Consider the following 23,804-nt stretch of genomic DNA (forward strand, 5'->3'; position numbering starts at 1 on the left):
AGTCTTTTTTTAAAGGAAGTCCAACATTTTAATCATAATATAATTTTTTTCGAAGTAATATAATAACATTGTATTTGGAGAACAGAATTTTTAAATCATCCAAAATCCATCCCCTCAATTATAATTTTTAATTAATTTTATGCATTTGTTTACAGTTATTTCTATATGCATATGTTTATTTGCATGGCTTTAATCATTGAGTAATGTACCATTATTGTTTTCATTTATGCATTACATCACAAATCTTTTTCATGTTGTTTTACCATTCTTAATACTTTTAAGAGGTTTTTTGTTTTGTTTTGTTTTGTTTTGTTTTTAATTAGAGAAATAGCATTGTGAAAAAAACAAAAAATAGGGGCACCTGGGTGGCTTAGTCACTTAAGCGTCCGACTTCAGCTCAGGTCATGATCTTATGTTTCATAGTTTCAAGCCCTGCTTCAGATTCTGTGTCTCCCTTTCTCTATGTCACTCCCCCACTCAAGCGCTGTCTCTCCCTCAAAAATAAATAAGTATTTAAAAAAATTTTTTAAACACAAAAAATAGGTATAAACCCTTTCCCAGCTATAATTTCAATTTTAAAAGAAAAGCAACTGTTAATAGTTTTATATACTTTATGCATGTATAGATATATGTATCATGTGCACAAATAAATGCTTATGAATAAATAAAATATGTATATGTATACATATATGTACTTTATTAACATAAATGAATTAAACTTTTTTCATTCAATAATATATTGTGGGGGCGCCTGGGGGGCTCCGTCGGTTAAGTGTCCAACTTTGGCTCAGGTCAGGATCTCACAGTTCATGGGTTAGAGCTCTGCTTTGGGCTCTGTGCTGACATCTCAGAGCCTGGAGCCTGCTTCAGATTCTGTGTCTTCCTCTCTCTCTGCCCCTCCCCTGCTCACACTCTGTCTCCCTGTCTCAAAAATAAATAAATATTTAAAAAAAAAAATAAATAATAATAATAATAATATATTTTGGACATCTTTTCAAGTCAGAGATTTACCAGGTCTTACCCAGTAGCATAGCATATAATTTTATGGAAATGTCTTCATGTAGAACACTCTCTTGGACATTTAGGTTGATTCTCAATTAGTAAAATTATAAATAAAAATGCAGCAACATCATTATATACAAACCTCTTTAAATGTTTCTGTAAGTATTTCTACACTAAAAATTTCTAGAAGAGGGCTTGCTGGTTCAAAGAGTAGGCACATTTTAAATTTTGCCAAATTGTTAAACATCTCCCATCCAAAATATTCCCCAACATTATTTTACCAATTACTGTCCTGTTATTAGTGTAAGAGAATATCGAGACCGCTTTAACATGCCAACTCTAGCCATTAACAGTCTTTTTTCTTTATAATTTGTTTTATTGTATTTTTATTATAAACTTACGTAATACATACTAGGGAAAAAATACCAAGGAATACAAAAGTGTTTAAAGTGGAAAGGATAAGTCATTTTCTTCCCGCTTGTTACTTCACCTCTAACATTTCAGGATTTCAAAATCTGGAAATAAGCATCCTTGTCCATTTTTGCACATTTGTGCACAAATTTCAACAGAATAATTCCTATAAGTGAAATTGCTCGGGTAAATGATGTGGGTGTTTAAAATCTGGTTATATATAAGGAAAGATTGAAATATTGTTACATATTGAAGGAAACAAAAGGCCGTAACAACCAAACGTAATGTGTGATCCTAGTTGGATCCTGAAACAAAAAAAAGGACATCAATGGAAAAACTGATGAAATTTGAATTAGATCTTTATTTAGTTAAGAATTTTATAGCAATGTTAATTTTTTGTTTTGATAATTGTACTATGATGTGTGTAATGTTAACATTAGGGGAAGCAGGGTGAAGGATATATGGGAACTCTTTTGAGCTAATATGCAATTTTCTGCAATTCTAAAATTATTTCCAAATAAAAGTTAAAAATTCTAGTAAAGTACTGTCAAATTCTTTTCAAAACAGCTATATCTGAATATTCTTACCAATGCTTTTCTCACTCTCTTGCCAGCTTTAGATATCACCAATCTTTACATATTTGCCAATATTTAAAAGGTGAAAAACATGTCATTGTTACTTTCATTTGCTGTTACTTATTTTTTTTTATTTTAATGAAGTTGAGCATTGTTTAATGTACTTATTGGACATTATATTTCTTCTGAAAACTGCCTATTTATACTCCCGCCCGTTTCTTCCATAGGCTGGCCTCTCTCTCTCTCTCTCTCTCTCTCTCTCTCTCTCTCTCGATTTGTAGGTGCTCTCTTTAGTTATTGATCCTTAATACTTTGTTAATATGCTGCAAACATTTTTTCAGTTTTCCTTTTAAGTTTTTTTCTAGTTCTCTTGCTGTGCTTATATATAGTAAAACTTTTTCTTTTAGGACTTTAGAGCTTTTGTGACATGATTTAAAAGACTGCCCTTTATTAAAATATGTTATGATTCATTTCATCTTTCTCCTATTGCAGTTGGTCACACTTTGATGCAAATCTCTGTGAATATTGCTTGCTTTCCCACCACCTGTTTTGTTTCCTTCTGATAATTCCCAGTAGAAGGATCCCTAGGACAATAAATAGGAACATGTCAGGTTGTTCAGTCTCACCAGCAGTGCATGCAAACGCCACAGTCATCGACAGGTGTTATTACATAAAGATTTTGTTGCCAGGGTACATCATACTTTATTCTTTTAATTTGCATTTCTTTGACTTGAGGTAAATTGTGTCTGAGTTCTTAATATTTTCTTACTAATTTATATGAACATTTTATTTATTTTTTATTTTTTAATTTTTTAAAATGTTTTTATTTATTTTTGAGACAGAGAGAGACAGAGCATGAGCAGGGGAGGGGAAGAGAGAGAGGGAGACACAGAATCTGAAGCAGGCTGACAGCACAGAGCCTGACGCGGGGCTCGAACTCACAGACTGTGAGATCATGACCTGAGCTGAAGTCAGACACTTAACCGACTGAGCCACCCAGGCCCCCCTAGATGAACATTTTATATACTAGTAATGAAAATATTAATTTTTTGTCATAGTTTCAATATATGCTTGCTTTTCTGTCATTTTTTTCCTGGAAATACAGAAGTATTTGTATGTGGTGTGCTCACATCTACATTTCTGAGATTTTTTATTTATTACTTAGCATAGACTTCATAGATACTAATGCAGTAGAGTGAGTAAGGAAGAGGACATCTAGAGGTAGACTGTCAAGGTATCCTGGCTCTGTCACCTTCTAGCAGTGTGGTCTTAAGTTAGCTGCTTACCTCTAAGCTCTCAGTCTCCTCCTGGTAAGTGGGAAGAATGGAAGTATTGCAAAGTAAGACTGCTCTGACAATTTGTGTAAAGCGCAAAGCACAGTGGTATGTCCTTTATGCATTTCATAGCTTTATGCATTTTCCTATTATTATGGGAATATGGATTTATTTTTATATGAGGTATGAGAATAGGGTGTAAAAGTTTTACACAACTTGCTAATGATGGGGTTCAGGACATGCCACCCCCAAATATGGCATCTTGGTATATTGAGTATTTCAAGCAGAAGGAATTTGTGAAATGGCAGGTGTAGGAAGGATTTTCTGACTTTCCCTGGAGCAGGTTATAAGAGCCTCATGTGAGATGTCATCCCTAGACTGGAAGAAAAGGAGCATTCTTGCCTCTGAAGACAAAGGGAGCCCAAGAGGAATCTGAGGGAATAAGCCTTACTGCTTCCCACAGTTTACTGCAATTAGCTCCTACCCTTTCCTGTCCTGTCACATATTCCCACGACCTTCCACTCTTCAAGCGTAGCATAAAAACTCTCAGGTTTAACTGCTTCTTTGGGTCTTCATGTTCTTAATGAAGGCTCCTAGGTCACATAAAACTTAAATTAGATAAATCCGTATGCTTTTCTCTTGTTAATCTATTTTTTTGTTACAGGGGCCCCAACTGAGAACTTAGAAAGATAGAGGAAAAAGACATTTTTCCTCCCCTATACTGCTAGTTATTCCAATACCATTCATTGAATTTTTTTAAGTTTATTTATTTTGAGGGAGACAGAGACAGTATGAGTGGGGAAGGGATAGAGAGAGAGGGAGAGAGAGAATCCCAAGAAGGCTCCATAATGTCATCGCAGGGCCCGACACATGGCTTGAACTCACGAAACCATGAGATCATGTACTGAGCCAAAACCAGGAGTCGGATGCTTAACCTGAGCCACCCAGGTGTCCCTCCGATACCATTTATTGACTAACAAGTAATCTTTCCCTTCTTTACTGTTTTGAATCTTCTTTATAATGTATAATATATCTTCTTCATAAAGTAACACATGACATTTAACATGTCAAAATACCTATTTCTATATCTATTCATCTATCTGGTCTCTGTATTTTAAGTTTATTTATTTAGTTTTGAGAGAGAGAGAGAGAAAGAGAGAGAGAACATGCACACACCAGCACAGGCAGGGAAGGGGCAGAGAGAGAGGAAGAGAGAGCATCCCAAGCAGGCTCTGCATTGTCAGCACACAGCCCAAGGCAGGGTTTGAAATCACCAGCCGTGAGATCATGACCTGAGCCATGATCAAGAGTCAAATCCTCAACCAACTGAGCCACCCAGGCGCCCCAATCTATCTGGTCTTAAAACAGATTTCAAATTGCTTTAATTATTGTTTATCTTTAATGTGTGAATTCGTGATCCTTCATGACTGTAATTTTTCAAAAATTGTTTTCCTGGTTTTTGTCTGTTTACTTTTTCAGTTTGTATTGTGTCTGTGTATACGTGTGTGTATGTATGTATGTACATGTTTTCTGTATATTATGATGTTTTGCCATTTAAAAAAACCTTTCTAGTGGGCGAAGGACTGCCCCTTTTAGGTAGCAAAGGGTACATCTTTCATAGGCAAACCAACCAGTCCCAAACCCATATCCCTCAACCACCTTCTCACCAAACTCTGAAACATGAAGCCATTATTTCCATTGCCCTAAATCATCCCAGAATCAAGTACCAGGCAACTGGAGACCATTCCCATAGGCCAGAGCCCTCCAGAATTATTCAAACTAGCCAATCCTGAACAGTTCACCCTACTCTATCTTACCTTTCCTTTAGCAGCCCCAATAAAGGCACAATTTAAATAGCTTCAACTACACACAAATGAACTTTAGAGTTATTTAGTGAAGTCCTGAGAAGAATTCTGTTGAGATGATGATTGGCATTGTAGAAAATCTCTGTATTAATTTAGGGAAAAAGTACATGTTTATAATACTAAATAAACACATGCAGAAACATAACTGTCTGTCTATTCATTTCTCTTTAGTTTTTTTTTTAGTGTAAAATTTTATATATTTCCAGTTAAGGCTATCTCAGATATTGTTACTAATTGGAAAAGGATCTCTTTGTCATTTGGCTTTCTAATTTGGCTTATATACAGAGATTATAATGTGCATGTATGGGTATCTTTTTGTCCTAACACTTTGCTTTTATTAATGCCAAGACTTTAACTTGTAACACTTTGAAAGACAAAATTAATGATCACTCTCTTGATTTATACATTTCTGTATGAGGAAATTAGGCTATTATATTTTCTGATGAAAAAAATATTTTCCCCTAAAATTATTGCAAAAATTCTTTATACTAAAGCAGGAAATTTTCATTAGCCCAGTTACAGTATAAGTTGCTTATATTTTATGACTAGATGTCTAAATATTTGTGTTAATTAATAAGCTTGCTGTTAATATGGAATTCATGTACTGCAACTCACTTGATTCACTAGCTTTATATGCATCTTTCCCCAAAGATAAATATTATAATAGATCCTTACTGCTGGCTTCTAGCCCCAGGCAGAGAGAAATCTCTGAAAAGAATAGTAAGCAGAAGAACCCCTTGGGAAGAGTCACAGTCAGAATTCAAAACTCATTTGGTTTCCTTTTGGATTCTTTGTGGGTGTCGTTCACCTTTCCATAGATAGGCCAGTTGCCTAACTCTTTCTTTGCTTTGACTTTCAGTCCATGGATCTGACTTTAGCCAAATTTGTCTCCTTGTCATTCCAATAAGATGGTCAGTGGGAGTTGGGGGGTAGGGGGGAAATGTGCCTTATCTTCCCTGGAGATGAAGCAACAGTGTCCTAGTGTGAAGGTCATGCATGCTATTCTCCAAGTTCACGGGGCTTGCTTGCTGTGGAAGATGTGTTGGCTAGCAGCTGGCTATTCAAGGCATCTTGACCATCTCAGGGCTGTTGGGCTGCCTGTTGTTGTTGGGGTTGTAGTTCTCAGGGGTGCTGTAGAAGGTGCAAGTGGAGAGGAATATTGGTGATGCCTTCTTAAACCAGTAATTTTTCCAGTGCAGTGATTATCTGAGAAAATTCAAGGTTTGTTACGCAGATGTGGTACTTGGTAAACAGAAATTTATGTTTATCAATAATTTTCTCTCTTTTAAGAATTGTTTTTGTCCCAATTACTGAAAACAAACAAAAAGTATCATTTTTGAATGTTGACACTAAAATAATAGAAGTGTTGAACAGAATAGTTTTTGCTTCTGTATACATAATACCCATTGAAACATTCACTCAAAATATTAATTCACTTGGAATTTGAGTTCTTACATACTTAAAAAAATTCGAAACTTTTCAACTATTACTCTCTCTGTTTTCTACTCTATATTTTAATGTTGAGCCAGAAGGCAATAGAGATAATTCTACAAAATGTGATTGCTCTTTTGTTAAGAACAAAAATCTCTTCATGTTGAGTCCTGGTTATCACATGAAGTTTCTAGGTATTGTCCTTTTTGTTATTTGGAACTAAAGGTTATGTTATGCAGCTTTCTTCCACTTATTTTGCTGATTATATTCATTACAAGTATTATCTTTTCTTTCTGATTCAGAGACCCATCGGTCACGTCTCCAACATCAACCTATATACAAGATGAATCTGTTTTTCTTCTAAAGCTTGGAATATGTCTCATCCGCCATCACCTTCCTTATCCCATTCCATTAAAACCAAAAACAATGTTAGTAATAAATAGAGAGTGGTTATTGATTTAATGTATAATAGGAATTTGAATAATGAGTTTGTATTTTATGGACTGTAGGTATTGCATTAGATATTAAATGATCTTTCTATGCCTAATAGTAATAACTACTGTTTTTCTATTTGCAAAGGGAAAGAGTTATCATTGGAAAAAATAAAATGTCAGTGAAAATTAGGAGAATTGACTCATAACGTATTAGAATTCATCTGTAATTTCAAATTTATAAACATTTGGCTTCTTCCAACAAGCCTTCCAACTTTTCATTTATATTAGACAATGCAACCCTCTTGCCTTCTTGAAGACCTATAAATTATTACCTTTTAATCCCTTAAAATTATAATGACTTTGAAATGATATTTATCTTTCTTTTTGCTTGTGTATTTAATACCTTCACTTTGATCCCAAAATAATTTGCTGTATCATGAAATACATATATTAGGCACACATCTTAAATCTGTATGCCCCCTACATAGTGGGGACATACATAGTCATACAGATTAAAGGGAGATATATCCTCCATGCCCTCCCATGAATGTAAGTGCAAGAATGTCTTCCATTTCAACTTCTGAAATCCTCAGAGAGTTGATTTAAAGACTTGGATCTAGACAAAATTTCTTAAAGAATATATTTTTTTAATTATGCTCTTGTGTAGAGTCTATGTATTCCAACATAGAAGAGAGATCATCTTCTTTTGCGCAATGCTGAGGATAAAGGCTCAGAAGATTTGACAGTGTCCGTGGGTCAAATAATCAGGCTGGTTATCTTGACCACTCAAGCCGATGGAGCAAAGAAACAGATAATGAAGCTCTCAATGTTCATTCTTTTATCCAGAACAAAGGTGTAATATGGGTACTATAACATTGGATGCTCTCACGCATCAGCTTTTTTAGCATTTAATTGAAATGCAGGCATACCTCATTTCATTGCACTTTTTTCTATTGCACATCACAGATGTTGTGTTTTTTAACAAATTGAAGATTTGTGGCAACCTTGCATTGAGTAAGTGTGTTGGCTCCAATTTGCCAACAGCATTTGTTCTCTGCCTATCTCTGTGTCACATTTCGGTAATCCTTGCAATATTTAAACTTTTTCATTATTATTATATTTGTGACGCTGATCTGTGTTCAGTGACCTTTGATGTTACTATTGTAATTGTTTTGGGGTGTCAGAAATCATGCCTGGGTAAGACAGTAAACTTAATTGATAAACGTGTTCTGACTGCTCCAATGACCATCCATTACCCTCTTTGTCTACCATCCCTGTCCTTGGGCCTCCCTGTTCCCTGAAACGCACAGTATTGAAATTAGGCCAGTTAATAGCCCTATCGTGGCCTCTCAGTGTTCAAGTGAAAGGTAGAATTACAGGTCTCTCACCTTAAATCCAAAGCTACAAATGATTCAGCTTAATGAGAAAGGCCTGTCAAAAGCTGAGACAGGCTGAAGGTTTGGCCTCTTATACCAAACAGCCAAGTTGTGAATGCAAAGGAAGAGTTTTTGAAGGAAATCAAAATGCTACTCTAGTGAACACATGAATGATAAGAAAATAAAACAGTCTTATTGCTGATACGTAGAAAGTTTAGTGCTCTGGATAGAAGATCAAACCAATCATAACATTCCCTTAAGCCAAAGCCTAATCCAGGCCCTGTCTTCAATTCTACAAAGGCTGGAGAGGTGAGGAAGCTATAGAGGAAACAGTTGAAACTAGCAGAGATTGGTTCATAAGGTTGAAGGAAAGAAGGTATCTTTATAACATAAAATTGCAAGGTAAAGCAGTAAGTGCTAATGTAGAAGCCATAGCAAGTTATCTAGAAGATCTAGCTAGCATAATTTTTGAAGGCGGCTCCATTAAGCAACTGATTTTCGCTATAGATGAAATAGCCTTATATATAGTGGAAGAAGATGCCATCTAGGACTTTCATAGCTGGAGAGAGGTCAGTGCCTGGCTTCAAACCTTCAAAGGTAGGCTGACTCTCTTCTTAGGGGCTATTGCACCTGGTGGCTTTCAGTTGAAGCCTATGTTCACTTACCAGTCTAAAAATTCTAGGGCCCTTAAGAATTATGCTAAATTATCTGCTCTGCCTGTGCTCTATAAATGGAACAACAAAGCCTGGATGACAGCACATCTATTTACAATATGTTTTACTGAATATTTGAAGCCCACTGTTGAGACCTACTGCTCAGAAAAAAATGATTCCTTTTAAAATATTACTGCTCATTGACAATGCATATAGTCACCCAAGATCTATAATGGAGATGTACGATGACAGTAATGTTGATTTCATGCCTGCTAATTCAACATCCGTTCTGTAGCCCATGGGTCAAGGAGTAATTTCAACTTTCAAGTCTTATTATTTAAGATATACATTTCAAAAGGCTATCGTTGCCATAGAGGGTGATTCCTCTGATGGATCTGGGCAAAGTAAATTGAAAACCTTTTGGGAAAGATTTACTATTCTAAATGTCATTAAGAACATTTGTGATTTATGGGAAGAGGTCAAAATATCAACATTAACAGGAGTTTGGAAGAAGTTGATTATAATCCTCATGGGTGACACTGAGTTATTCAAGACCTCACTGGGGAAAGTCACTGCAGATATAGTGGAAATAGCAAAAGAACTAGAATTAGAAGTGGAGCCTGAAGGTGGGACTGAATTGCTGTAATCTCATGATAAAGCTTGAACAACTGAGGAGTTGCTTGTTATGGATGAGCAGAGAAACTGGTTTCTTGAGATGGAATCTACTCCTGGCATAGATGCTGTGAAGATTGTTGAAATGATGACAGAGGATTTAGAATAGTACATAAATGTAGCTGATAAAGCAGTGGCAGGGTTTGAGAGGATTGACTCCAATTTTGAAAGTTCCGTTATGGGTAAAATGCTGTCAAACAGCATCACATACTACAGAGAAATTGTTTGTGAAAGGAAGAGTCAATTGATGTGGCAAACTTCATTGTTGCCTTATTTTAAGAAATTGCCACAGCCATCTCAGCCTTCAACAGTCACTACTGTGATCAGTCTGCAGCCGTCAACATTGAGGCAAGACCCTCCACCAGGAAAAAGATTAGGTTTCACTGAAAAGTCAGATGATGATTAGCATTTTTAGCAATAAAGTGTTTTTTTAATGTTTATTTATTTATTTTGAGAGGGGGTAGCATGCATGTGCACATGCAAGTGGGAGAGGGGCAGAGAGAGAGGGAGAGAGAGAATCCCAAGAAGTCTCCACCCTGTCAGCGCAGACCCCTATGTGGGACTCGCGCATGAACTGTCAGATCATTATCCAAAACCAAGTCGGGTGCTTAAAAGACACCCAGGTGTCCCTAAAGTGTATTTTAATTAAGGTATGTACATTGTTTTCATAGGCATAATGTTCTTGTATGCTTAATAGACTACAGTATGGTGTAAATATAATTTTTATATGCACTGGGAAACCAAAAAATTAATTTGATTCACTTTATTGCAATATTCACTTTGTTGCGGTGGTCTAAAACTGAACCTATAATATCTTCAAGGTAGGCCTGTATGTCAATTCTGGGAAGTCTTCCTTAGAGACTCTATGTTATCCTAACATTCCTCTTGCTTTAGGAAAAACTATGTGCAAATAGGAATTGCTTGCAACTGACTTGGATTCTTAGAATATCAAAATAGAGGTGAAATAATCTAATTTACTGGTACCATTTAATCAGATAAACAACTGTGACATAAGTGCTGCTTTTCATGGGGGTCTTTGAGTCTCTAGACACCCTGTTTTTATTGGCTTTTAGTATTCTTAATCTCTTTATAGATATAATTGAAATCTTTCCTATTTTTTTAAAAACCATAGTGAATTTATATGTTATATCCCTGCTATAGATAGTCAAAAACTATTTAAAAAAATTAAGTCCAAGACTTTAAAAATTGTCCGTGAAGTAGCTAGTCATAGAGTTTCTTGAAGTATGCTGTTACTTGTATCCTCAGCCAGGATTGGGAGGTGTTAATAGAAAGTCTTTCATGCCTTCTATTTAAGGTGGTCTAGTGGTCAACTTCTATTTTTAGGGAAAATATTCTCCTGTGTCTCAGCTCACTGCTTGAGTACACACTCCAGTGTTTTCTCTGCTAAGCCCCTCAAAGCAGAGAAATCCACAGTACTTTAGTGAGAACTTAGACATGGCTAAAGATAGTGCAGGGGACAGCAAGATATTTATAAGTCATATTGCCAAGGACTGATCTCTGATATTGTCCAAATCTTGCAGGAATACTGAACTCTAGTGAGAGTGACTGGACTGGAGCATATGGTAATTGACTGACATTTATGTAAGAAGCACTAGATTTGTATTCTCTCTATTAAAATCGTGTTTAAAATAGAGCTAGAAAATGATTATTTAACTTTCCCCCTCTTCAAAGAAGATTAAAAAAAACAGTCATTATCTAGGTCCGAAGACTTCACTTTATTATTTGTACTCTCCAGATACTCAGATTAAGTAATAACCACCACTTACAATGCTGCATAAAACTGGTTTTCATCCTTATTCCAAGCATACTTTCCCAGTAGATTTTCCAAAGGGAAATGAGAATATTGGCATTTCCTTCTATATGATAACTTTTGACAAGGAGTTTGTGTACATTATTCAAGGCACAGATTCGTGTTTGGAAATTCTGTCAAAGTAAGCATCTCTTTAGTGATCATTGACTGATAATTACTCTCAATGGAAGGTTACAAAACATATTTATGTCTTCTATGAGCATAAAATGCTGAATCAAAATTTTATGTTCTCGGATTTAACACAGCTAACAAACTTGTTCTTAAAAATAAAATGATTTTCATTTAGATGAATAGTGATTTAAGGAAATGGACAATGTCAAGTCACTTTATGAAGATTATATAAATCTGATGTAAACACAATTCCTATGGATTATCTGATCTTGGCAATTAGAGGCACTTCTATCACTTGCAATTCAAGCCAGTAATCCTAATTATCATTATATATATGCACACACACACACACACACACACACACACACACACGTTTTTTCGCAGTAAATGGCATTTGCCCTCTTTATGTATGTCTCTTGTTTTTTTTTAGATCTAACAAGAAAAGAATTAATACTTGCTTTAGTTTCCTTATAATCAATGACAATATATAACATATTTGTATGGATGGGTGTGGGCTAGATAGACTAATGCCTGAAAAACTCCAGTTTGCATACAAGTCATCTGAATAGCTTCTTTAAATATGGATTTCTGGACCCCACAGTAGGCCTAGGATGGACATTAGAATTTGTATGTCTAACAAACTCTCAGTTGTTGCTGATTCTCACATGGTGGTCCTGACTCTGAATAGCCTGGGGCTCGACGACGTAGGAGAATCAGCAGTGTAACACAGGAAGAGAAGTGGAAGGGGTGGAATAGATAAAGATTATAGTATCTACTTGTGGGTGAATAGCAGCCCCCAAAAGTACCAGGAACCTCAGAATGTGACCTTATTTGGAATAAGGATCATTGCAGATGTAATTAAGGTAAGGATTTTTATATGAAATCATCCTGAATTAAGTGGATCCTAACCCAAGGAAATTGTCCTTAAGGGTCTGTCCAGGGGCACCTGGGTGGCTCAGTCAGTTATGCATCTGACTGTTGATTTCAGTTCAAGTTATGATCTCCTGATTCGTGGGATCGAACTCCATATTGGGCTCTGTGCTGACACTGTGGAGCTTGCTTGGGATTCTCTATCTCTCTCTCTCTGCCCCTCCCCTCCTCATTCTCTCTCTCTCTCTCTCTCTCTCTCAAAATAAATAAACATTTTTTTTTCAAACACACACACACACAAAAGAGTCTGTCCATAAGAGACATACTTCTATCCTACAGCCCTATAACAAAATCAATTTCTGATGCTTTACCAAGTTCATGGTAATTTGTTATGGCAACCTTGGGAAACGAATGGACCATAAGTCCAACCATACCAAAGTGCTAATAAGTTCCATTTGTCATATGCTTTAAGGAAAAAGGATAGAATTCTGACACTAATCCAGTGGAGTAGTCTAATAGGTTAAACAAACAATGATCAAACATAGACTAATTGTTGAGTACTGTTAGATACTTTCTGGCATGGTATTTAATTTCATCTTACCCCTAAATGCTCTGAGGTGGTTATTTATTTATTTATTTATTTAAGCAGTAGTTGTAAAAGAATATCCTGAAATGCAGAATAGCCATTTAGTTGGAAAATATTTGTTAAGTGTTGACTTCATACCAGGCTCTTGCTAGATATTCCAGTGGTCAGTGACTTACCAAAAGTGATACAGGTAATAAGTACCAGGGATTAAATTCAAATCATGATCCTGTCATTCCAAATTTAGTGTTCTTCTCCATCACGTCATATTTTATCAAAGCCCTGGAGCAGGAAAGCACAGGACATTTGGTGATACTGACTAGTTCATTTTGGCTGCTGTGGAATATTTAACAAAGTAGGAAGGAATTTATTATCTCTAACAGAAATCTTCCTGATTTATGGTAGCTATTTAACAGTATTTCTTTCTATTAATATCTATGAAATAGTTTGTACTTTGTTACCTTAATCTTTTTTCCCCTTGTAGCAACGCTTTCACTTTAAACTCAAATATGCACATAATTTAAGCTGATCCTTAATAATGAGTTAAAAATAATAGCTGTACATTGTCTTTATAGAGATGTAGATCAATGATTTAGACAATCTAGTTCCATATACCTTTTTACCTTATTTACTTTCATATATATATAACACAAATGGTGGAAAAAATATTTGAATATTAACTTGAGGTTGAAGATCACAAAAAAACACCTATTTTTTTGGCATCATAATAATATGAATTCCCTGAGTGTTTTTTTACAAACTTCCCTTGAATGCTTCTTAAGGTATTTAAGCTATTTAATAATGTTTTGAGAGTTATTAAATTCAACCTTCATCTCATTATAGTTAATGCGTTTGAACATAGCAATATGAATGGCACTCTGCTAGCTGCTAAACATTTAGTATGTTAAAAAAAAAAAAAAAATCCCACCCTTGCAGTGTGGATACTTAATTCAAGATCAGTAAAATTAAGATCAGTGTAACTATGAAAGATTTAGACAAAATGGGCTGAGACACTGCTCACTTTAGCAGATAAAAATGAGAAGACAAATAAAAGAAGGTAACAAACATAGAGGTGAAAGTGGCATTGAGGTTCTGTCTTAGGAAATGAGGGTGAATCGTACGAATTCGTTAAAAGCCTAAATCGACAAATAGGACAGTTCAGAATGGACGGGAACACTGACACTGTATTCTCCTTGTGATATTTGTGTTTATTGTATCTCTGTCTGAACACGTACTCATTCATTTGTTCCACGAACACTTTATCTGCACCTATGGCATGCAGGGTATGGCATGGAGACAAATGTACTACCTAGTGAGAAGCTAAGTCACATATACCAGTAACTAAAATATGAGACAAGAACTCTGACCTAAATGACATAGACCATAACTCTTATCACAGAAAGGTTTATGGGACAGTATAAATTCTTCTACATCTATGAATTGATTACAAATTTTATTCACTTATCTTTTGGGGTTTGATTTCTTAATGTATTTTAGTCAGTGAATATGGCTCTAAAACAGCGGTTACTATTTTTGAGGCTTCCTTTGTGACCTAAGAGGTGGTCAAATTTGTAAATGTTTCAAGCTTGAAAACAATATGTATTCTTTAATTATTCAGTGCCAGTTTCTATATGTGTTTATTAGATTCAACTTATTATTTGTATTGTTGAATTCTCCTGTTTCTTTGCTAATCTTTTTGCTTTATAAGTTTTTTATGGGAAGTAAATAAAAATATCCCATTTTAACTGTAAATTTATCAGTTTCTACTTGTAATTCTTTTCTGTTTTGCTTTATATATTTTAAGGCTAAGATTTTATGTATAGACAGGTCAGAGCTGTTATACTTTCTAGGTGGATTGTTTCTTTTTGCATTAGGTAATAGCTTTTTTTTAATCTCTGATTATGCTTTCTTGTAACAGTAATAGTGCTACATTGGGTTCCTTTTGCTAGTCATTGATATATTCTATCTCTTTACTTTCCATTTTTCCATGTCACCAAGTTTTTGAAAAAATTATACCTTTATTGAGATGTAATTTAGTCACTCTTTTTAAGTATACAATTCAGTGGTTTTTAGTATAATCACAGTTTTGCAACCAAGACCACTTTATAATTTTAGAACATTTTTTCATCACCCTAAAAGAAAACCTCATACCCATTGGCAGTCACTGCCCATTTCCCACCTTTTCCTAGTCCCTGGAAACTACTAATCTTTCTCTGTCTCTATGGATTTGCCTATGTATGGACATTTTGGATAAATGGAATCCTACAACATGTGGTCTTTGTGTCTGACTTTTTTCACTTTTCGCTGAGCAAAATGGTTTCAAGATTCACCCATGTTTAGTATTTTTCAGTATAATTAGTCATTGTTTTTAAAGGTTAAATAATATTCCATCGTATGGATAGATCACATATCATCTCTCCATTGATGGTTGTTTCTACTTTTTGACTATTATGAATAATTATGTTGTGAACATTTATATACATTTTCTTGTATGGACATAATAGTTTTGTTTCTTTTGGGTACATACCTAGGAATGGAATTGCTGAATCACATAGCAATTCTACATTTAGCATCTTGAAGAACTATCAAGTTATATTCCAGGGTGGCTCCACCATTTCACCTTCCCTTCAACAATGCAGGGAGGTTCCAATTTCTCCACATCCTTCATCTCATCTTTGCTTAGACATTAAAATCCCAAGCCCTTTGGGCCCTATCCTGGTATACACTTTTGGTAGGCCTTCACCATGTCAGTTCCTGTCTATAGTTTTGCATTCCACATGTTTCTGGCATCTGAATAGTTCTTTTTTTTTAAAAGGTCGTTCATGTATAAAAATGTAAAGATTGTTTTACTTTGTATTATTATGTGTCTGTGAAGTGAGGAAGGGAAGTAGATATGGGAGATGGGAATTCATATTGGATTAGTCTATCATTCCTGGAAGTTGAGAAGATTGGTGTAATTGTAGTGACAATGAGGTGGTTGACTTAGAGTTATAGGTGTGGTTGAGACCTACAGGTCAGAGTTTTTCTTCTGGACTAAATTACTTGGGCCATTTGGACTCATTATCTTACTGAACTCATCTAGTCTCATTTGAACTAATTCATCCTTTTGTTGTTATTTGATAGATGCAAGTTTCCAGAAACACTACTAAACCAAAATTTAGAAGAAGGATAAGGTATGGGTTTTTTTTTTTTAATTGAAAAGTATTGTGATGAAATTGAAGTGTGTGTAATAGATTTAATTATTATGACATTTACCCCTGATTCTTGATTCTTTTTCTCTAGGGAAGCATTAAAATTTTCTAAAAGAATTAAGGTGATAAGTAATAGTCTTAGAAGTATGGAGAAAGCTTTATGTTTATATAAATATGTTGAACCAGAACAGTATAAGATTAATATCATGTGAGCAACCATATGAGAAGCAGGTGTTTAGTTTAAAATAGTGCAAACCAGAAACAGGTCTTTATAATGAATTGATAAGCCACCAATGACAAGTTTTAGTGTTTATCACTGAACCAACCATACAGTTTATTTTTTTGATGAATGATAATTAGTGCTGTATTAAGAGTAGTCCTGCTCAAAGACAAATACTGGCTCTGATATGACAGTCTTCCTCTTATTCTTTGTCCTTTTTCAGAGGATGAGTAATTACCTTTTTTTAAAAAGACTTACTGCCTTATCTTAGTTATATTTCACAGTAACCTCATCAAATAGGTAGGGGGTATGTTATAATCATCTCTATTTAAACATGAAAACTTTATGACTTAGAGAAATTAAGTGGCTTTCTCAAGATCTTATGGTTAGAGAAAATACATTAGAACAAATGTTTTCTAACTCTAAATCAGTGACACAGGTAGTGGAAAAAGCATGGATTTTGCAGTCTGAAAGAATTTAGCCCTGTCATGTTCAACCATTACCTACATCGTCAAATTTCTCAATTTTGCAGAGCCTCAGTTTCTTTATAAAATGAGAGCAGCAATTACTTAGTAGGTTTTCGGGGCGAGAATTACATAAAAAAGCCTATGTAAGGTACTTGGTAGATCATTAGTGCTTTTCACCTAGTGAGGGCTCAGATCAATATTATTCCCCTTTGGTTTTTCACTGCATCATGCTGCCTTACTGTATTAAAAAACCAAGGAAAATTACCTCAAGATAAAGAAATATATTCATAATTTACAGTGATCAATGAATATACGTAAATGGCCATTTAAATGTACGTGATTAATCTTTTGAAACTAATTCTGTCAAATCCTTTTTCTAGGAAACCTATTTTAAAATACTCTTTCGAAAATGTTTGTTCAGATGACGCCATGTCAAAGGAAAATGTGGGTATGTGAAGGCCTGTCCTGCTTCTGGTTCTTATATACCTCTAATTCTACCGAATGTGGTTGTTGTTCTTTGAAGAAAAAAAATGTTGTACATATATACATATAACAGAACTCTTAGTGAGTCATTTTGGTATTAATTTTCATACTAGGTATTTGGGTTGTCTTTGGGTTTCTATTCTCTTGCATTAAATTCGGCTCTGTCATGTATTTAATTTCTTTTAAAAATAAAGCACCAGCAGTTGTGGGAGGAAATACCTACATCAATACATTAAAATCCAGACCTCCCCATTCCAAAATTATTGGGGGCCTAGGGGTGCCAATGGGAGAGAAAGAAGAAAAGCAGCAGCTTGGGGCTTCCAGCTGAATTAATTGCCATTGGTATTAGAACACGGTAGGGCGAATGTGGGGAGAAAGTTTAAGTTTTCAAAACCACTTTACTCTTCCTTCATTTTTGTTAGTCTTGAAAAGTAGGCAAATGCTTATTTGCAAGATGGAACTTTGGCAGCCATGCAGAGGTTTCAAAGCCCATTAAACCCCAAGAAGTTACCCGCACCATATTCCCTCTCCTTTGTGGCCACCCCCAGGTCCTATGGCACTGCCTTTCAAATGGCTAAATCAGCCATTCATTTTTAGTCTTATCAAAAGAAAGGAAAGCAGTCAGAAGAAGGACAGAGTGGTTATTTTTTTTTTTTTAAATCCTTTTGTTCCTGTCCTAAACCACCACAAAATTCTGTTGTTTCTATCTCTTCTTAAATGTATTCCACTGCTGCTTTCCTGCTAACTCAGGTGCCTTTTCTTGGCCAAGTTGTCCCTTTGCCTCCCATGATTAGTTCAGATATTGCTGTGGAAAGGCAAAAGTCTGCTCATCCCTGGACTGAGTTCCCACTAGGAGACCTTGGCACTGCAGCTGAAGGCTCCAATGCTGGGATCCTTTCCCCCTCTGACTCAAATGGGCTACCTTGGAAGAAATCCCAGGACATCACGGCCATGACTCCATTGACTGGAAATCACTCTTCTGTGTAAATGGGTGAATACATCTCCATGGATATCCACTGATACCCTTTTAGGAGTCTCACATTCTGAATGGCTCTCAAGTCTCAGTAGTTAATTGTTCAGACCGTGAACCTGATCTGTGTCTTACTCCTTCTTCACGTTTTGAACAACTAAAAAACAGAAATATCTAGTTTACTGTGCTCTTTGCAAGAGCTGACTACTTCTGGAAAGAGTGGTTCTTCTTCAGTAAATTAACCCTCCTCAGTTTTTTTACCCCTACTCATATTTCCATGGATCCCGTGATCTAAGTCTCTGATATCACTCCTTTTCTTCTTAGCCTGAGATAGGATCAGTCCTTGATCAAGTGAAAATTCTACCGTCGTCTTCTTGAATGTCTGCCCCACTTTTTGGAGCCACTTTCCTTACACTCCCAAGTGCTAAAGTCTCCCAGCAGCCTACTACCCAGATTTGCTGTTCCTTTCTAGTTTTTAAGCTCTACCCATTTCTTTTCTCTGTCCTTTAGTTAGAGATCAGGAGGAGAGCTAACTAAGTGCTACTTTACCTGTCCAAGTATCAGTTGCTTCATCTGTAATAAAGACATGCAGTAGAAGCCCTCTTATCCAACAAGGAGAGAATTTCTGGAAATTAATAGAAAAAATTGAATAGAAATTAATAGAAAATTAATAGAAATCATTAAATATTTTAAACTGTAGCCCATGGCTATATAGATTTAATCTAAGAAATAACTACTTGTGGAGCATATCTGTGTTTTGGGGAAAATTAGTACCAGGAATATTATGTACTATATTTGTATTGTCCCTATAACTCTTTTTTTTTTCAGTGTTTAGGGACAAGAAAATTCATCTATGATGATGAACTAATAATACCAACACCTGTACCAATTACTCTGTGTCTTCACTGTTCTAAACACTGTGTATATATTAGTTTATTTAGCCCTCACAAGAGCTATATAAGATAAACAGTTAGATATTATTATATCCCCCATTTTATCAATGGGGAAACTAAGGCACTTAAGAGGTTATATGGTTTTTCTCAGTCACTATCTTCCTTTTTTTAATGTTTATTTATTTTGAGAGAGAGAGAGACAGAGTAAGAGTGAGGGAGGGACAGAGAGAGAGGGAGACAGAATCCGAAGTAGGCTCCAGGCTCTGAGCTGTCAGCACAGAGCCCAGTGCAGGGCTTGAATCCAGGAGCCGTAAGATAATGACCTGAGCGGAAGTTGGAGGCTTAACCAACTGAGCCACCCAGGTGCTCTTGTCACATATCTTCTTAAAATTAATCAAAGTGTGCAGCTGTTTCCTTGGTTGCTTTGAGTATCAGGAAACTTAAAGCGAAATACAGGGGGGTTGGGCACAGTACTGGTAGTTGACCTAGGCACTTTTAAAATCTCATTATTGCCCTTTGTATCCCCCTTAATGAATTGGTTTTGATTTCTTTTGGTCTTTTGGTTTTAGTCATTTGTTTTGTTGTATCACTGTTTTTTGTTAGAAAATACCTCCTTTATTCTTGGGTAGTAAACAGTCTATAAAAGTTTAAAAAGAGATTGGCAGATTACCCCAGACCAACTGATAATCTATGACACTCATTATCAAATTAGCAAAGGATGTGTTCATCAGCCACCTGAGATAGATAAACATGGAAAAAGATGGTTAATCCAGGAAAGGTCTGGATCATGGGGTGAGCCCCAGGGGAGCATGAAGACCTTAGGGGCTGGGGCTGGGGGGTAGAAGGGGGACGGGGAGACAGGTGATTTTTTGCTGCTCAGGACAAACTTTGCCCACCTGCTCTTGGTTTGGAGTCAGCTTTAGCCTCTAGGGTAAAAGGTGGGGTTGGCCCACATGCCCCTTTCCTAGAAAGCTCCTTGCCTCCTATTTCTGTTTGTGTCTCCAGGAATGGTGCTCTCTTCTTCATTACATTCTAACTTGTATTGTACTCGTCTCTACATTTAAATTGTAAGCACACAAGAGGAGTGTTTGTGGTTATTTAATAACCAAACAAAACCAAGTACTTTTTCCTCCTCCTCAGCCTCCTTCTGTAAGAATGCTTTCAAAATTTCAATATTGAAATGACCCTGCAAATTTATTTCAGATGATATTTTTCCATACCAGCTTTGGGGTATATAAGGAAATAAACAGCTTCTTTAAACATTTAGTAGAAAAAATACAGATTGGATAAAACCCCATAAGTATACCTTGAAGGCTTTTAAAATAGTGACTGATTTATTTAAGAGACAAACAGTAAGCTATTTCTTATCAGGAATGGAAAAACTACACAGATTATTTTATAAAATTTCATTTTTAAAATCCAGGTATGGACTTCAGTATAAGAGATATATTTTTCTTACCTTTTTTAAAAAAACTTTTTCTGAGTGATGGAATAACTGTAATGCTACCACTTTACTCTAAACAGCAAATTGAAACAAGTCAGGGAAACCACAGGATAATCACTATTGATAGAAGATGATTGGTCATGCAATCAGCAAAGGCATTCATTCTGCCTCTATCTTTGGAGGATATCATTGGCCAATTTTGATAACCTAGTTTGTACATTACGGTAACTGCTATTTCTTGAGAATTATTTTTGAATTCTGTCAGTTTACAATATAGAAATACCTATTTAGAAAAGCAAACCTCCCATTGCTCTGGAAGCAGAATTTGACATCAATCAAGTTGGTGTTATGAACCCTAGTTGATTTATGAAGTCATCCATTACTTTGTCTACCCTTTGAGCAGAAGGCAGTGTACATATTTTTCCAGATCACTTGAAAACAGAGAGCCTACAATGCCATTTGGCAATGACATTCATTATCATAAATTGATTGTATTTTAGCCTAGCCTTAGAAATATAAAGATGTTTGTGTCCATTTTTCCTTTACAGCATAGCTCAAAATTCATCTTCTCAACAGTGCATTAAATGTCAGCATCAATTTCCATAGACTCAGAATATAAAGTAGGAAAACACAACATCTGTAAGTGGGACTGGAGAATCAGTCTGAAGATAACCACAAGTAGTTGTCTGTTCAGTAACAGGTTACTAGTAAGAAATCTATCATAAAGAGAAGTCAATTCATTAAACAAAATAGCTTCAATAAAAATGTACATTCCTCTAGAAAATCCTGATGCGGTAAACATGGGTTGCATTCATGTATTTTTTTAGTAAATTCTCCCAGTGATTCTTATGCCCATCAAATTTTGAATAGCATTGTTTTAGAATGTAATAATTAAAACTCTGTGTTCTTACGCTTTACCAATTACCACAGAACACATATCTATGTGGACACAACTAACATGTCAGCTACAGTTTTTGTTTTGTTTTTAAACATAGGAACTGATTCTAAGGTGTGCAAATGGCTTATCAGAAAGCTACTTTCAAACTGTTTGGAAAGAAGTCTTCCATAGAGAAAACCTGAGATTGGCTAGGAAGAGATGATGGCCAGGAAGGCTCGTTGGTCAATGCCTACTCTTGAGTCCCTTGCCCTTTGTAGGCACATAATTGATATTTGTTGACTGAATAAAAAAGTACTTGGGGCAAGTGATAAGTACTGACAGAAAAATTATTTTTGTAGACAAAACTGTGAAGTGAAAAATGTTAACTAAAAATTGTTTTTTAATACTGTAGTGACAACCAAGAGAGGGAAAATTTTCTATTTCATAACCTCCCATGACTTTATTTGACACTATTATTTAATAACGTTCTAGCAGAATTTTAAACTTTCTTTCTTACAAGTACTAGATAAGAGGAAATTACCAACAAAGAAGATTCTAATAAAACATGGATTCTTTTGAACTGGAGGAAACAGTGCATGAGACTTTTCACATTGATAATTTCTGTTTTTTACCTTTAAACATGCTTAGTTTACAAGGATACTTCTGTGTGTGTGTGTGTTCACACACACACACATAAAGGGATGCATATGCATGTGCAATCTTCCTAAACATAATTAGTTAGAAGAATTTTAAATATGTCCAACAATTAGATTAAAACTGAATGTTAATGCTGAGAATGCCCTGCTTGCATATTCACTGATAATAGGTTAGCTCCAAAGCATATGTCCTGTGTGGGTCTGTTTTCGTGTTCCGTGAACTTTTAGATGTTCTACGTAGTGGGATTTTTGGTGTCCTGCCAAAGAATGGTGGATAATAGAGGGTACTATGTCCAGTTTTTGTCACCCGAGTGGAAAATAATGGGGTGTGTATTCATGGCCTTTCGCTTTGAATCATGTTGCCTTTGGAACGACTTCTCAGATGCTCCCTCTGTCTGTTGTGCAGGACAGCAGGCCACATGTGGCTTCCTTTCCTTGATTTTTACTTCAACAAGTCTATATGAAACAAAAATGTTTATTTTATTTAAGTCAGAAATCCAACTGCATGTTATTAATCAGTAGTTGAGTCTATAGAGTTATTTAATAGGAGTTCATTTCTTTTGTGGGGATATTATTTTATGTCCGCAAATTCAGTGAATTCATGTCACAGTAGTACACACACACACAAATTTTGTAAGTGTGGTATTTAAATATATATGTGTGTGTGTGTGTGTGTGTGTGTGTGTGTATGTATATAGACACACACATATATAATACATATATTAGGCAATTAAGATGTGTTGTTATTCGGATTAGGAGTAGACTAGCCTGTGTTTAGCCTGACCGCTTAATTACATCGTCTCTCCTTTTAAACAGTAGTTTTAATAGTTTATTGTAGGCATGGCAAACTGGCCCACAGGCCACTAGTTTTTGTAAATAAGGTTTTATCAGAACATAGTCACTCTCATTTATTTAGGTACACGTGTATGGTCTGCACTGTAGCAGCAGAATGAAGTCGTTGTGACAGAGACCACAAAGCCTGCAATATTTACTCTGTGTCCATTCATGGGAAAAGTTTGCTGACCTCTGGTTTATAAAAAACAATTTAGTTTGGCCCTGATTTAAAAAAAAAAAAGCAAAACAAGACACTTCTAGTGAGCTTTTCATGATGTACACATAGCAAGAATATCACCTACATTTTGACAGGAATAATTGGAAAATATTCACCTGGAAATCCTTAATTATTTTGCATTAAGCAGAGGCCATCTGTGAGAACAATACAAAATATTTGTTTTTTATCTTGTAACATTTAGATTTTCTCTTTTGAGTTGGCTAAGATTATGGATTAGATTGAATTAATTAAAATGTAGCACTTTTTCTGTTATATTAATGATGATTTTTAGTTGTCTCTGAGACAGAAGTTTTACTAAAAGAGCTGGAGCAAATGCTACAGCAGGCACTAGAGCCCACAGGAGCACCCGATGAGTCTGAAGAGGAGCGTGGAGAAGAAGTGAATACAGGAGAAAAGGTAGCACTGTAATCATTATCAGGCCTAAATAGCAAGTTCAGATTCTG

General features: G+C 35.5%; 1 protein-coding gene across 5 annotated transcripts in view; it reads left to right on the plus strand.

The window, feature by feature from the left end:
- The window catches only part of ZCWPW2 (zinc finger CW-type and PWWP domain containing 2), a 147,885-nt gene that overhangs the window by 108,535 nt on the left and 15,546 nt on the right, over positions 1-23,804 (plus strand). For 4 of the 5 annotated variants that reach the window (XR_014135254.1, XM_081790134.1, XM_081790135.1 and 1 more), the window contains 3 exons: positions 16,212-16,261; positions 17,347-17,414; positions 23,633-23,757. Coding sequence is in view for 4 of the 5 variants with exons in the window: in XM_081790134.1 (XP_081646260.1) it covers positions 16,212-16,261; positions 17,347-17,414; positions 23,633-23,757 (243 nt within the window). In the remaining variant the exon portion in view is untranslated. The remainder of the gene's footprint in view (positions 1-16,211; positions 16,262-17,346; positions 17,415-23,632; positions 23,758-23,804) is intronic. The other variant, XM_081790136.1, reaches the window with a different exon arrangement.

This window comes from Panthera onca, chromosome C2, assembly GCF_046562875.1.
Source record: "Panthera onca isolate mPanOnc1 chromosome C2, mPanOnc1 haplotype 2, whole genome shotgun sequence".
Classification (NCBI taxonomy): Eukaryota; Metazoa; Chordata; class Mammalia; order Carnivora; family Felidae; genus Panthera; species Panthera onca.